Source organism: Ambystoma mexicanum, chromosome 10 (genome assembly GCF_040938575.1).
Source record: "Ambystoma mexicanum isolate Mex_15411 chromosome 10, UKY_AmexF1_1, whole genome shotgun sequence".
Lineage (NCBI taxonomy): Eukaryota > Metazoa > Chordata > Amphibia > Caudata > Ambystomatidae > Ambystoma > Ambystoma mexicanum.
The window spans coordinates 61,183,651-61,200,410 of NC_090932.1; the positions used below are offsets into that span (position 1 = coordinate 61,183,651).

At 45.2% G+C, this 16,760-nt stretch overlaps 1 protein-coding gene across 1 annotated transcript in view; it reads left to right on the forward strand.

Annotated features, from left to right (window-relative positions):
• Positions 1-16,760, forward strand: part of LOC138492807 (platelet binding protein GspB-like) — a 197,227-nt gene that overhangs the window by 77,854 nt on the left and 102,613 nt on the right. The window contains exons 3-6 of the mRNA XM_069620161.1: positions 2,710-2,808; positions 4,162-4,347; positions 4,609-4,656; positions 4,879-4,959. Coding sequence (XP_069476262.1) covers positions 2,710-2,808; positions 4,162-4,347; positions 4,609-4,656; positions 4,879-4,959 — 414 coding nt within the window. The remainder of the gene's footprint in view (positions 1-2,709; positions 2,809-4,161; positions 4,348-4,608; positions 4,657-4,878; positions 4,960-16,760) is intronic.

Genomic DNA, 16,760 nt, shown 5'->3' on the forward strand with positions numbered 1-16,760 from the left:
ATTGTCCTGCATCCAGAGATCCATGATCCATCTCATGTATCTGAGGACTCTGGTGCAGCCTGTTTGTTGTAATCTATATGTTTTGGGTTGGTAGATCAGGCTGCTCTGTGTTCCATTACTCTGAGAAACTATTTGAAAGATCAAAAAAGGGACCTGGCCAGGACATAGACTGAAAGTCATTGGGTCAGAGGCAGAGGCATCAGTAGTGCCCATACATGTCTTCACACATGCTGCAGAGCCAAGGACAGTGGCTCCCGTCAACTCAACCACCCCACCTCTGTACTCCTTGGCCTCTCTTTGCAGGGTCAGACCAATGATCATTTCACATACCTGACCCTTTTCTTTGGTCCCCCAAAATAAATAACCCATATTTACAGCATACAGTACTTTTTTGTAATACCATGCCATACATATCCCTTGCAATCTCAACATATAACTAGCTGGTATTTTAAAATAAGCATTGAAAAAGCTTATGGCTGTTAATACAAACATTATGTATGAATGATTGGGAAGGAGGATGTGGATAGATGAATGGGAACAGCTATTGTGCCTGAAAATTGAATGAACGATTTTGAAAAGGATGAATGAACTAAAGATAAAGAGATTCGATAGTGTGAGGATGTAGGGACAGATACATGCTTATGTGTCAGATGGGTGAATGACTTAGTGAATAGGCAGGTAGGGACAGGACAATGAGTGTCAGGATGGGCAAATCAATGAGAATTTGAGGATGCATGAAGGAGAGAGTATGAGGATCAGGGCAGCAGTATTAAGATGTACCAGAGGAAGTCCATATCAAGTGACACAACTATTTACCATGCAGTGGCCAGGAAGTTCAAGCATGTGGGACACATCATGCAGCGGTACGAGAGTGATGGCACATGTTCTAACAAAAGGAAAAACTGGATAGGAACAGGAGCTTGCAATGCTTTCAGGAGCAGACTGCCATTCCTGTGTCCACAGTTTAGGTTTGTGGGAAGAATGATGGGTGCGTTTCAGCTGATCAGTCTACCCGGAGCCCTCTCCTTTGAAGTGCACAGTCGACACAGTCATTTCTTACAAAGAGAGTGGCAGTATTACTTTTAGTACTGAGGTGTAGATGGTTTCATAGGGGTACCAGAATTCTAAATAATTAACTATCAGTGGTGACTTCGAACATTTCCAACAGAAGGGCCAATATTCTTACCCTAATTACCATCCGGGACCTTTAAGTGATGTTCAGGGTTCGGGGAGGTTCCTCTAAGAAGCCTTTTTAAAATAATGAAGTTAAATAGTGCATGTTATAGCACAATTGCTGAGAAAAAAGGGGTAAAAAGACTAATAATTTACAACCAGTCTACATATGAAAGAAACCCATTGATGTCAGGCCACCAGCAGTGAACAAGCACATTTTACAACATTTCCATAATGCCTGTGCTAATATTATAGGGCGGAAATAACACTTGCATGATGCAGAATTCACAATTTATGACAGTATTTCCACTGTAAAACATTGGTGTTTGTTGCCACTGCACCCACAATACATGCCATCATTTGCAGTGTAAATCTTTCTAGGAACCTCCACCCACAAAATAAGTGATCTTTCCAGCTGTAACCCTCTTTCATGATGCTGCCCTTACAGTACACACAAGCATTCCCTCTGTAAACCCTTTTCATGATACAGCAGTGTTAATATATACCAGCATTCCCGCTGTTAACCCATTTCATGATGCTGTTCTCAATATATGCCAGCACTCGAACTATAAACAACTTTCAATATGCTGTGCTCTCAATACATGGCAACATTTCCTCTGTAAATCATGTTAATGAGGAACAGTGGCACCTACCCAGCCAAATAAACACATACACACATCATGCACACACATAAACACACACACCCATTCAAACATTCAAAACACCCATGCACGAATGCATGCAAAGACATTTATTTTAAAACATACCTTTTCCCGCAGTGATCAGTCTTCTCTGGGGCAGTGGAAGTCATACTATATGTGTGATTAAGAACAATAATAACATTGGCAATCAATATTATTTGTTGTGTCTATTATTCAAACATGTCCTGAGGACCCCCCCTCCAATCCCCCACACCCAATTGCTTTGATACCTTGCACGGAGCAGACCTTTTTTAGAAAGAGGATGAATAACTATGCATGTTGTATAGGGAAGTCAGTATTTATGGCTCTATTGGGCACTGCCATGAAAATAAAACAAAATAATTTCTAGTACATAATGCACACACTGGAATTAGAAAATATATATGTCTAGCTTAGGCTAGTTGTGCTCTAGGAGTAGGAATACATATTTTATATCTTTCTTTCTTTCTCTCTTTCTCAAAATCATTAAAATAAGTGTATGTATTAATCTATGACCCTCTTTTGATATTTTGTTAAATTAATAATGCCCAGGACATTGCCAGGTGCTAACAGTCCTCAGCCTAGTTTGGTGGCCCAAAAGAAGGAAGGGCATTTAGCAAGGATCATGGGGTGCTACAACCTGGTAATAGTCCTACGAGAAGGGCTGCGTTGCTGTTAGAGCATTACATCCAATGAGCACTAAATGCTCAGTTTAAAGGAGAGACAATGGAGGAACAGTGAAATGTAGGGAAAAAGATGTATAAAAGTCATGAATGCCATACAGCAGGATTACAATGTTCTAATGGTAATTATTAATTAAAAAAACAATGCTTTGTGTTATTTGTCTTTCAACCAGAAACAACAACAAATTCTTATCCATCGTCCACAAGCCACACAATATCAACATCGAGTACATCTAAAAGTTCCACTACAAGGATGACAACTTCAACTTCAGGTACATTGTTTCCTCTTTGTCTGATTCCTTACTTCCTTACTTTTGTCTGTTTTTTCCTTGCTTCCATTTTCCTGATTCATTTTGTTGGAATATCCTTGTCTACATGATTCTGTCCTCTTTCTTTCTCAAAGCAGACTTAGATTCCCTTCAGGTGTTCTCTAATAAAGTTATTTGCTTTACTTTGTAACAATCTTTTTTCTCTCTTGCTTCATTTTCAACCTGTACTCTTTCTTTTTGTTTAGTTTTTCTTTCAATTATTTTCTTTCTATTTTGTCCACTTTGCTTATTTTATGTTCTTTTTAAGTTTTTCTTTTGACCTCACTCACTCTATATTGCTTTCGTCCATCTTCCTTCCTCATTTCTTCTCAGCACCTCCTTTATTTATTTCTTTAATACTACATTGCTCATCTCTAACTGTTGGTTGTGTTATATGCATTACATCACAATTATATTTTCTCAACCATTTTCAATACTTGACTGTAAAACACGGAGGATACTATTTTGTCTCAGGTTGTGTCAGGTATAGTTCTATTTGAACTGCTTGTCATTTGCCATGGAGTTTTTAGAATTAGCAAACATTGGCAGCGATTCAGCTGAAATGTTTTGATCCAGACTTCCGAGTGTCTGCAACAGAGCCTGTCGTGAGGCAGTTGTGGGCCATGATGTGGAGTGGGGAATATTTTATAACTAAAAGGAATTGTGGCTACAATTGCTTTTCAGGAGAACTATAAAAAAATCTATTTAATCTACCAAAGACACCATGTCTAAAATGCAATAAATGATAGGAATGCTATGCTGTAAGAATGAGCAAAATGATTGCTAACTTTGAGGACTTTTGGCAAGAGCAAAAACAAACATTTATTTCCAGTGTGGACAAGCATTCCACACTTTTCTTTGCTTTAATGTATTCTTTATTTACCTAATCTCAGTTTCATCGCTTCTGTTTTAAAAATTGCTGTCTTACATATCTTCATTTATTGTTTTTTTTATTTCTGTATTTTCCATCTCTTCCTTTTGTACTTTTATGTTTTTGCTTTCTTTTTAATTTTGTTTGATTTTCTTTAAAAAAAAGTAATTTGCAATTCCTTCTTACATGCTCTTTTTCACATAATTTATCATTTGGATTTCTCTCTACTTCCTCTTTTGCTCTTTCAGTTACCTTTTCATTGTTTTATTTTTGTGCTTCGTTCTTCACTTATACCTTACTTGTTATTCCTCTTTCATTATCAAATCAATTACATCCTTTGACAGATTTTCTCAACTTCTTTAGTTATTGTTGTCTCTCATTCCATTCCATGTTAGATCTTAAAGCACCAACAATTAAATATTTTCTATGTGTTCTTGTTTTCACAGAAAACCCATCACCCACGTCTGAAACACACACATCTGGAACCACAAAAAGTCCTACCATAAGCATGAGTTTTCCAATTTCTAGTAAAGTGATTTTGTATAGCCTTATCACATTTAACCTTTCTAAAACATTTGCAAACAGTCTCTTTGTTTCTTCATTACATTCCACTTCCTATCTTCCATTTCTCTGTCATTTTTCCACAATTGACCATTTCTTTCTTTCTTTCTTTCTTTCTTTCTTTCTTTCTTTCTTTCTTTCTTTCTTTCTTTCTTTCTTTCTTTCTTTCTTTCTTTCTTTCTTTCTTTCTTTCGTCTTTCTTTTTTTACTTGTCTATTTTACTATCTTACTTTCCTTCCTTCTAGTTCAAATATTCTTTTATTTGTTGATTCTTTCTATTTCTTTGTTTCATGTTGTCCTATAGTCATTTCCTCATAGTTTCTGTTTTCTAGTTTTTTCTTTGTTACTATTTCACAGCCATGTTTTGATTTCATTTATTCGTATGTTGTTAAACAACCGTTTTATTGGATTTACATTTTTGATTAATAGTTTGTTACATTATTTCACCCATTTGAATCTTACATAAAAAAACAATTTGAAAATCTTCAATGATAAGATGTATCTTCATATATGTTTCAGACATTACTGTTGGTCATCCTTTTAAATTCTTGATGTTAAGCAATGAGAATGGTATTTATTTCTATGTTTGTTTGTTTGCATAGAAATCACATCAGCCACTACTGAAACGTCCACATATCGAATTACCGGAAGTCCTAGTGCAAGCACCATCTTTTCAACTTCTGGTACATTACCGCAAACAATGTGTCTTTAGTGTTATATTCCTCTGTTCCTTTTCTTTCTTTCTTTCTTTCTTTCTTTCTTTCTTTCTTTCTTTCTTTCTTTCTTTCTTTCTTTCTTTCTTTCGTCTTCCTCATTACTTATTTTAGTGTTTTAGTTTTTTAATTTCCTTCCTTCATGTCCTCCTTTACCCTTTATCTCTACACTTCTGTTTTCAAATTTCTGTCTTACTTTTTTTAACAATTATTTGGACCACCATTTGAATGGATTTACATTTAAAGATACATAGTTCATGACTTCCTTTCCCCGGTTTGAATCTTACATGAAATATTCAATTTTAAGATGTATCTTTGCATGTGTTTCATACATTACTGTCTTTCATTCATCTTTCATTTGTGATATCAAGCACTGAGTATGTCAATTACTTCTATATGTTTTTATTTGCATAGAAATCACATTGCCCAGTACTGCAACATCCACTTCTCGTACCTCAGAGAGTCTTAGTGCAAGCACCAGCTTTTCAACTTCTGGTACATTACTTCAAACAATCTTGGTTTTCAATGTTGTCTTTCTTTCTTTCTTTCTTTCTTTCTTTCTTTCTTTCTTTCTTTCTTTCTTTCTTTCTTTCTTTCTTTCTTTCTTTCTTTCTTTCTTTCTTCTCTCATAGTTTCTGCTTTCTAGTTTTTTCTTTGTTACTTTCATTTATCAGCCATGTTTCAATTTCATTTTATTTCTGTGTTGTTAAACAACCTTTTTATTGGATGTACATTTTTCGACTAATAGTTCATTACAATCTTTCATCCATTTGAATCATATGTAAAAACACTTTGAAAATCTTCAATTTTAAGATGTATCTTCATATCTGTTTCAGACATTACTATCTGTCATCATTTTACATTTTTGATATTAAGCAATGAGAATGTTATTTACATCTATGTGTTTTTGTTTGCATAGAAATCATCACATTGGACACTACTGAAACTTCCACGTATAGAACTACCGGAAGTCCTAGTGCAAACACCAGATTTTCCACTTCTGGTACATTACTTCAAATAATATCTGTTTAATGGTATCTTCCTCTGCTCCCTTACTATCTTTTTTTCTATGATTCTTTTTTTCTATGATTCTTTCTTTCTTTCTTTCTTTCTTTCTTTCTTTCTTTCTTTCTTTCTTTCTTTCTTTCTTTCTTTCTTTCTTTCTTTCTTTCTTTCTTTCTTTCTTTCTTTCTTTCTTTCTTCCTTCCTTTCTTTTCTTTCTTTCTTTCTTTCCTTCTCTGTCATTTTTCTTTCTTTCTTCTTCCTACCTCATTTGTTTTTGTGTCTTTTAGTTTTTTTTATTTCCTTATTACATGTCCTCCTTTACCCTTGCATGGTAATTCATGGAATAATTGTGCGCCGAAATTTGTGGCACAAGCTGATGCAAGCGTGAAAAAGCTAGTGCACGCATGCGATTCACACACGTGCGATTGATGGAAGGTCCTGCGCCTGTTTTTCCCGGGATGTGCGCCAAATCCATGCCTACCTTACACGTCACTGCGACTTACCAAACGCCTGCGCGACAGGAACAGGGAAAGCGCACAACCTACCGCGCACACACCTAAAAAGCGGGCGGAACATGGGGAATGGGGAACAACGCATGAAAATGTAGGCGTAATGTGGGAAGTACCGCTGTGAAACCATGCAACGCCCACACGCCAGTGAACAACACGTATTAATGGAATTGAATAGGGAAAACCTGCGCACATCAAAACACACGCACACACACAAATACGTCTGCTACACGATAGCAGGTGGCAGCGCCCCCGCCCAGCATAAACCCATGAGAGTTTCATATACAGAATGTCTGCCCTGAGCCGGGCACTGGAAGCTGGGAAGCATGGCGACACATGGCTCATAGATGAGTACAAATGCCTCTGCACATGCATGCATGTCACACACAGACAAATACACAAGCCCAACTAATGACAATCATTATCAACTTACCAGGGGAAGTACCTACCATCTGAGCACCTACATGATTACGCCAATACGGAACCCCACCACACCACCTCAGGTAAGATACAACGCAGCCCATATTGCAACCAGGGCCATAGCGGAGTGCTCAAGTCACGTTTCTGCTCCCTTGACCGCTCTGGCAGACAGCTACTATATGCACCCCCAGTAGTGTGCAGGATCATTGTGGCAGCATGTGTCCTGCACAACATTGTAACACGGAGGGGCATACCGGTGGACATGGTGGTGCCCCCACATCCCCAACCACATGCACAGCTGCTGCGCATGGGAGGGAAAAAGGCACGTGGCGAGGCAGCCCGTACTCAGCTTGTGGCCACATTTTTCACCTAAACTCCAACCCCTGAGGAGTGCACATAGGCCTGGCACATATTAGGTGACAATCGATGATGAGAAAGGGACAGTTAACTGTCACAACCTTACCACCCTGAGAAGGTGTCCACAGAAGTGCCACATTGTGTGCATCCCTAGCTACTTAAACACAACCAATCACGTATGACCAAAAGGAACACATGCAAAGTGCATATCCCACCCACTCCCTGCAAAACAGGGCATGAAAGTACTGGTATGCCACCCAAACCCTCCCAACCCCCATGACCCCCCGTCTGCCACACCATGCCATTGAATGCAACGGCAAAACTTCAAAGCATATACACAACACATGACACAATAGTCATGAAGTGCCACGTGAGAAATGTAAATAGGCACCCGACAATTACACCTGACATGGAATCTGAAGAAATGACTGACCAAAACCTCACACCCGGAAAACCGTGGCACAAATGCATGCCACCAGTGGTGCAAGCAACACAAGTCAGAATACCTGTTGCCATGCACATTGGACAATAGCAAATTGGCATTACAAACAATGTGTGCTGCGTGTGTTTCCCCTCCAACACACCGCTCACCAGACAGCACAGTGAGTGTGCATTGGGTTGGGGAAACCCCTTGAGCATCATGAAAAATAAGTACAATCAACCAAAAGTACCCTGTGATTCATGTACATGATCAATGAATTGGAAGTGAACATGGATTGTAGGGACACAGCATGCCTGAGAAGGCAATCTGGGTGCATGTGTGTGCATGGTGTCGCCGTAGGTGGTGTGGGAGGGCATTGGCTAAGTTTTTGTGTCAGTAGGGACATGCATCGAATACATGCATGTGAAATGAAGTGAGCCTCAGTGTCCTGTACACAGCACATATGACCTTTGTACTCAAGGACCCCTCTGTGTGCTAAACCATACCAATCCCCTGACACCTCAAAATCAAACCCAACATAGGATAAGCCATTGATCAGCAGAACATATCATGTACAGAGTACCCCACATCGACAATGGCAGACAGTGAGCAATCACTGATTCATTGAAAATCCGTATAGGGCCTAAACAGAAAGTGCATCAAAGCGCCTCAAGACGGGAGGGAACAAGGAGAATAATAGTACCTTCCTACAGGCCCTTCAAACAGTCCAGAATGTGAAAAATAACAATCAACTCAAAGTAGATAGTACAAGTGCTTGTAACAATAAGTGAGAGTCTAGGGAGGGAATGTGAGAAACCAAAACTAGCATCAACATCGCTATGCCTGACGGCAATAGTTGCAGTGAAAGAGTCACATAAGAGGGGGGTGAGGGAAGAGGAGGGAAAAGGTGAGGAGAGTAACAAAACAAGTGACAAACTATGGAAGGTCGATGAAGAATCAAGATAGTGCTGTGGAGGGGGAGAAGAAACACAGAAGGGAAAGGGGGAACAGACGAGCTGTAATCAGTGGTGGAGGGAATAATGATAAAAGTAAGTGTCAAAATAAAACTCAGAAAGTTGAAGTGGGGGGTGGATGGATGAAGGCAGAGGGGGAAGTGTCTGCAAAGAACAAGTGGCTATGTATCACCATGCCTGACGGCAATTGGGATAGTGCCGGAAAAAGACAGACAAAGGACAAGGAGGAGGGGAAAGGGTGGTGCAGAGGGAGAGGTAGGAGAGAAGGGAGGAGAGGGCCAAGGTGTAAAGGCAGGAAGGGGAGAAGGGGAAAGAAAGCACACACAGGGGCAGAGGGAAAGAAGAGGGTGCAAAAGGGGATGGGGTGTGACGGCAAAGGGGGAGACAGAGGGAGACGGGCAGGGCAGGTGGAGCCTGGCGGCAGGCAAGGGAGACAGGGGGAAACTGGCAGGAGGCAGTTGGAGACAGGTGGGGGAAGAGGAAACAGGGGGACAATCAAGGGACCCAGAAGGGTGGTAGACAGGGGTGGACAGGAGTAGACAGGGCCTCCATTGTGGGCCTTTGGTAGTGTGGCTGGCTCCAGCCTCCTGGTTGGCCGGATTGTCATAAGGGCCAAGTGCAACCAATGGGAGGGTTGAGCAGGGCCACGCCACAAACAGGACAGTCAAGTCAAAAGCAATGCAGCCATATTTCAAATGGCACAACAAAACACCAGGCAGGGCTGCAAGATGACCAAAGCAGGGTAAGCAAGGAATTGGGGGTCGATGAAACACATGGTCACAAGGATAACTCTGCGTGCAGCATTCATGTGGCATATCAAAATCACTGTAGGCCAAGTGTCCCAATGCCACATTGTCAGCACACGGACCCCTCCCACCATCAGTGTGTGTTACACAGCCAAAGGGTGCAGGAAGTGCATGAACATAGACAGTCAAGTCATAAATAAAATCATAAGCAACATAATGAAATGCACAGTCAACAGAATACGCACCAAAATGAAGTGCAGACATGCATTGAAGAAGCCATCCGGAATACCCACTAGGGGTGTACACACAAGTAGGACTACAGGCTGGCTGGCCACAGATATGACGGAAGCCCAATGTCCCTGTGTGAGATGCTGTCACACCGAGCCATGCTTGCGAGCCCATGGAAAGGGGAAGCAGGAGTAGCATATGTGTCAGGACCCCCAAGCAACACACATTCATGAGACACGCCTGAATGGGCCCTGCTGGAAAACACAGTGGATGCCTTCAAATGCCACAAAGCACCACAATGTCACATGAATGCACAATAGACAAAAAATAAATAAAAATTATTTGCAGGAAAATAAAAAAATAAAAATAAATTGCCACATATGACCCATCACCCAGGAGGCAGGAGGTACGGGGTGCTCCTCAACACCCGCATGTGTAGATGTTGAGATAAAAAAAAACTCAATGGGCTAGCGCCTGCACAGCCCGACCTAGGTGGGAGATAGGATGTCATCTTCATCCTTCGGATGGAAATCAGAAGGTGGATGCAGCACAGTTGCCTGACCAAACCTATCCACACCTTGCCCCTCAGCGGCAGCAAGCATGCGGGTCTGGTAAGCCAAGTCCTGTATGGCAATGACACGTAGGTCTGCATGAATTACCTCACATGTTACTCATGCTTCCTCCTGCAATGACTCACGTGTAAGAAGAGTTCTGCCTGCATGGCCTCACATGACATACGGAGTACCTCCCGGCTTGCATGGAGTTCAGCTCAGATGGTTCTTTCAAGTCCCTCGATCCTATCTTCTGCCTGCCTACTGTCGTTCATCATGAGCGCACCCAGAGTAAATCGGAGGGTTTGGTGTTCGACCCTCAGGGCCTCACGGTGTGCCTCTGCCTGAGCAGCAATTGCTTGACGCAGAGCCACCATTTCAGCCCGGCGCGTCCTGTCAGAGGCCGCCATGCCCAGCCTGAGTGAGCAGCACGTGGACCGCATAGCCTGCTGCTGGAGCTCCACTTGCCTTTCAGGGGGGAGAACGAAACGGGACACACTTTCCATACCTTGAGCAATCATCTCAACTGCTCCCTCCTGTTGCTGTGCTATGGCAATAACGGCAGGCTCCCACTCAGTTGACCCCGGTGGCACGCGGCCACCGTATTGCCAGACATGACACCTGCCGGGCCCAATGAGCTGTGGTCCTTGCTGGGTTAGTGCCGCCCGCGGCTGCAGGACTGCATCCCTCCATTGACTTGATGCCCCAGGAACATGGACAACTGGTGTCGAGTGTGACCCTGCACCCCTAACCAACACATGCAGACATTCCAACCCTGCCTGGCCCCCTACTGCAGGTGTCGCGGACAGAAGATGCAACATAAACAAAAGAAACATGAACACGCATGTCAGTAGCACATACCACACACATACAGATCACAACATTGACAGCCAACACATGAAGCAGACATGTCACACCCAACTCAAAGACCAACATGCATCCAGTGGCATTGCAATGCAAGGGAATCCCGAAAGCAGAAAAGGATGTGTGCAAAATGTGAAGCCAACACATGTTTTGCATGTTGTCGATCACCTGCATCACACACAACCTCTAGCAGGTACATATCCAAGGCAGAAATGAGAGATGGCAACAAAGAGATAGCACGTAGCATAAGCATTTGGAACACACAAATAGCCAGAGCTTGCAATCACACCAAACACACCATGACACATGTAACATGCATGTTCACGTGCAGCACTCAACAGCCATCGACTATGCAGGGTACATGTGTCACAGGAGGCACCTATGCTACTGCGTTTTGATCCAGTGAAAGGAGGGTCATGGGTACATACATGGCAGATCACTATCACATAGCAGCATTGTGTTGGCATGTTGAAGGACTGAAGTTGGCACAGGAGTGGGTGTTTGTGTTGCAGTGTATGTGTACCCCCTCAACTTCCAGCATCAACACGTACGTAGTGATGTCAATCTCAAAACATAACGGCAATGTAATGGCAATTGCAGCCATCATGTGCAAATGGCATGCACTATGTAGCATGGATACCGTGAAACACCCACCCTCTGGGCAATAGCAGGGAGGCAGTGCATGGCAATGAAAGGTTAACCACAGAACTGTACATTGGCAGACAGTGTTGGCATGCGTCTATTGCATGTCGTCAGTCAAATGTCACTACAGCCGATGAGAAGTGGAAATCATGCAGGACAGATGAGGAACCATCAGTAGTACACCCATTCATGCAGAAGACACAACACCAGTTGAAAAGAAGCAGGGGGACTGTAACAGGGGGAGCCATATGCACGACACAGATGTGTACACCCTAAAGTCGTGCGTGATGACACACAAACCCTCAGTGAGCATGAGATGGCTCTCCAAATAACATGACACTTGGATCATCCTGGAGACATACTACAATGAGCAGGCGGTCAAGGACACCTAGGGGCATACATGGAATGCACATGGAGCATGATTGCATGGGGAGCCACTCCCATCAGCACAGTCAGAGTGAGACACACTGCACCAAGGACAAAGGATGTATATGACATGATTGCCCTCGTACACAAGTGACACAGAGCGCAACCAAGCAAAGGGAGGGGAACAAGGGAAAAATGAAAATGAAAACAACGATCATACTGGCCACAGTGACATTGAGAACACGCAAGTGCATGGAGAAGGGAAAAAGGGTCGAAGTCCCTGGAAGGTGGAGAAGTGGAAAGTGCCAAACAGAGGAGACCAAAGAATGAAAATGAAGTACAATGATCGAAAAGGCATTCAAAAGGTGGTAGTGCAGCCAGCAAGTGGCAAGTGCAAGATCATTTGGATAGAGCAAATCAGATGAGTGCTGAAGAAGATTGAGGGACTGTATGGGTACACATATAGGACCCGTTGCAATGGGAGGCCTGGAGGCAGTGCAGCAGGGAGGCAGGGTGAGCAGGTACCTGGGCCCGAAGGACAGAGGGTGTCCAGGTGCACAGTGTGAAGAGAGGAAAAAGTTCAGCTGGGGAGAAGAGGGGCTAATGCAGGAGCAAATAGGAAGGTCTTGAGCTGCTTCCGGAAGCAGAGATGTTTCTCAAGTTTCAACGTGGCAGGTAGGCTGTTCCAAAGGGAGGTCCCAGCCATAGACACAGATCTGCCCCCAGCTTGTTTCTTCAATAAATGACTGACCCGGAGGGAGTGTGAGGTAGAGGAGCAAAGGACTCGAGAGGGGAGGTATTGGCAGAGGGATAGTTGAAGGTATTTTGGACCCAGGCCCCAGAAATCCTTGTGCACAATGCAGAGGGTCTAAAATGTTATCCTTGCATCCATTGGTAGCCAATGAAGGGATTTCAGAGCTGGAGAGGTAGGATCCCAGGGCTTGAGGCCAAGGACAAGTCTTGCAGTCCTGTACTGGATTAATGGTAGAGGGTGGAGTATGGAGGCAGGTAGAATTTTGAAAGAGCCTGTCACAGAAGTCCAGCCTTGAGACAACCAGAGCTTGAGAGACAGTGAGCTTGTAGGTGAACGAGAAGAAAGGCCCAGTACCCCTGAGGAGGTTAAGCAAGAAGTTAAAATATCTCAAGAGACGTCAGAAATGTGTGCGGAGAAGGAATGCGTGGAGTCAAAGGAGACCCCGAGGTGTTGGCCTTGCAGGTGGGGGTAGGAGGAGGGCCAAGGGAGGCCAGTCACAGAGTGAGGGGAAAGGATGATGAAGGTGTACTGATGAGGAGGATGTCAGTTTCGCTGGCATTTAGACAGAGATCATTGACAGTACACCAATTTCAAATGGCAATGAGGCTATCAGAAATGAGGGAGGGAGAAGAGGTGGCCGAGGGCAGCCTGAAAATGAGTTGAGTGTCATCAACATAGCACTGGAAGTTGTAGCAGAAAATTAAAATGCAGTGGGCGAGAGCTGCCAGGTGCTGTTTGGAAAGCCAGGCTGAGAGGTAAGACATCTGGTGAACACCACAGGTAGAGTGGGAGATTGATGAAAGGAAGGACCCAAGTTGTAGCTGGGAGGGTCACACACACCAAACACAGATGTCATTGAGTAACATGCATCTATGCCCACTGGACGATGCATCATAATCCATCCTCTCTCTCACTCCACGGATTTGTTCTGCCGGGATGAACTCTGCAGCGATCTCCTCGTGCTGAGTGAGTTTGTCCTCCTCTGGTGCTGGCCCACCACCAGTCACCTGAGACATGGCATAATTGGAGGCACACTTTTGTTTTGCACAGCGTCGGAGGTCATTCCAACGCTTGTAGCAGTCCTGAGCCGTGCGCACCTAGAATCCTATGGCTGTCACACCATCCGCAACATGCTGCCAGTGGACCCAATGCTGGTGAGGCGTTGTATGGCACTGTGGGCCCACAAGCATATTGCGTTGGCCCACAGTGCCATAGTCCACAAGGAAGTCCAGTTCCTACTTGCCGAAAGGCTTCTTCCTCGAAATGCTGGAGGCCGGAGCCTTCTCTGCGGTCTCAGTCTCTTGTGCAGGCGCATGGACACACGTGACATGCACCTCCTGACAAGATGGAAATCGTCCAGGGAGTCCTCATCACGCAATGCAACATGCGCTGCCTGACCCCGAGCCCGGGTGGTGGTCCCCACAGCTGCACCTGCAGCTACCACCACCGGTGGGCCCGTGACAGCAGATGAAATTTGCTGTTGGGTCATATGGGCCCCAGGATGTGATGCAACAGCTGCATCTCCAGGAGCCACAGGGGGTGGTGGCATGTCTGCACAAGCACGTGGCATCCCCTGCTCTTCCTCCTCTGTAGCCACCCTGGCTACCCTGGACTCCCTGTCCCCCCTGGTCTCCGTGCCCACGTACAGCCCTGGGAGGATGCCCAACTTTGCCACCCTTATCCTTTGGTGGCCTCCCAACCATGGCACAGATGATAAATAGCCGATGGGAGGTGCACTCAACAATTGTCATGGGCAATTGGGTTGAAGGCGGCAGGGTACTGGATGGAATAGGTACCCCTGTGCTCTGGCAAGGCTGTCTGTGACCCCTGGGGAAAAATGATGGATCACGCAATGCTCAGGCCCCGCAAAAAGAGAGAAAAAAAGAAATGTATACATTTAAAAAAAAATGAAAAAGAAAAAGTAGAAATTCAAAAGAGAAATGTGCACGCGACCCCGGAGCCCACGTGCGTGGTTTTAACATCCAGCAGTATGGTGTGGCACCCAGGGACACAAAAAACACGTACACGTGGAACACGCGGGCTGCTATGACCTCAAAAACAGTACACGATGCACAGGGGGACCTCAGTGGGAAAAATAGCGTGTGCGACTCACCATCTGCCTTGGTGGAAAAGAAATGCGCTTGTCCGTGTAGGCAACACCCCAACAAAAGAAGAGGTATGAACTTCAAACGCTGTGAAGTGATCGCGTGTGAATCCAGAAGAGTAAACAGATGAGTCAGTCTCCATGAAAAGCACATACAATAGACTACTTCCCCGCTGGACCTATAACCCTTGCTGAAGGCAACACCGGCGCAGGTAACGTCAATGGCACGCTTACGCGCTAAGGCCCTTTCCTCGAATTACATGCTGGCATGCTCTTTTTTCACGTAGAGTTTCACTCTGCATCAAGCTGGCCATGCGGCAACACACAGAAGACCATGCTCCAGCCGAGAAGGTCATTTTCCTGCCCCCCCCGAGCCCCGAGCAGCCTCCTACATGCCATCTGCTGCTGCCTGCATGCCTGCTGCCAACGTGCCCTGCTATTTGGTGCCTGCACAGAAGCCATAGCCAGGGATCCTGTACCTGAGACCACCTATGCTGACCCAGAAGACTCCCGACTGGTGTACCATCGCAACACAGCCCAGCCCCAGGTCCAAGTTGCCTACCCACATCTGCCTCTGGGGTTGCCATGTCCGATTCAACACCAGCTGGCGCCAGTGGCAACCCCTAGTTAGAGAGGCAGAGGGCTGCCAGCTTCACAGATAATGAAGTTGGCATCCTGGTGGAGGGGGTCCTGGGAATTATAATGCCCATGTCTCAAGTTTGTGCCTCGACAGGGAGGGACAGAGGAGGATCTGGAAGGACATTGTAGGTGCCGTCAACATGGGGGGGTGGCATCCCGCGAATACGACTGTGTCCTGAAGCGTTGGGAGGACTTCAGGTCCAGGGCCATGAGGAAGGCCCAGCGCCTCGTTGATGCTGGTGGAGAAGTGGGGCACCGGGACCAGCTGACCAACAACCAGAAGAGGGTCCTGGAGCGCATTAACCTAGCGCTTCACCACCAGGTCCTCCAGATGCAGACCCATCCAGAGTCGAGTGGTAAGTGTCCATGTGTTCATCTCCAGCATAGTGCATGTTGCGGTGTGTCAGGTGCGTGCACCTTGGATATATGTGCGGCATGCACCATGTTTGGATGTCTGTGTGCAGGGACATGACAGTGTAGCGTGTGAGTCCAGTCAAGCGTGTGCAACGGAAATGGTGTGTGTGTTCATATGCATGATGTGCACCTGCATGTGATGACACACACATGTTTGCATGCCTGTGTCTGTACCTGGTCATGTCTGTTGTGTGAATCATGGATGCTGATGTCACCCTCATGGACATGCATGGTGTTCATGTGCGTGTTACAGGGTGTTGAGTGTGTGACTGGGAAACGCCATGGATGCATGACACATGCACATCTCGATGTGTGCATTGACTGTTGTGGACTAGCTGTCCATGATTGCACTGTGATGGGAAGTCGACACGGACGGATGAATGACTGCACAGTGGTGTATGTGCATGTGTGTTGCTTGCAAGGACCCGTGTGTCATGGAAGGTGATAATGGCTATGACATACGACAGTGCCACTCATGCACATTCGCTTTGTGTCTGGCAGACTTACGTTCAGTCACCTGATGCTTGTCTTCAATGTCTCCCTTTCCACAGCGGAGAGTGAAGAAGAGGGCGGAGATAGCGGTGTGGAGCAGAGTGGCAGAGGTGCCTCCACCGGTCGGAGACGCAAGGCCCAGTCACCCTCCCAGGTAATGCCATCTTCCAGGAGCGAGGGGACTGGTGCCGCGTCCACCACTACGGCCACAGCTGCTGAGGGGAGGCCCAAGAAGCCAAGGTTGGAATTGGGCTCCTCGGCAGCGGAAGGGGCAGGACAATGTGG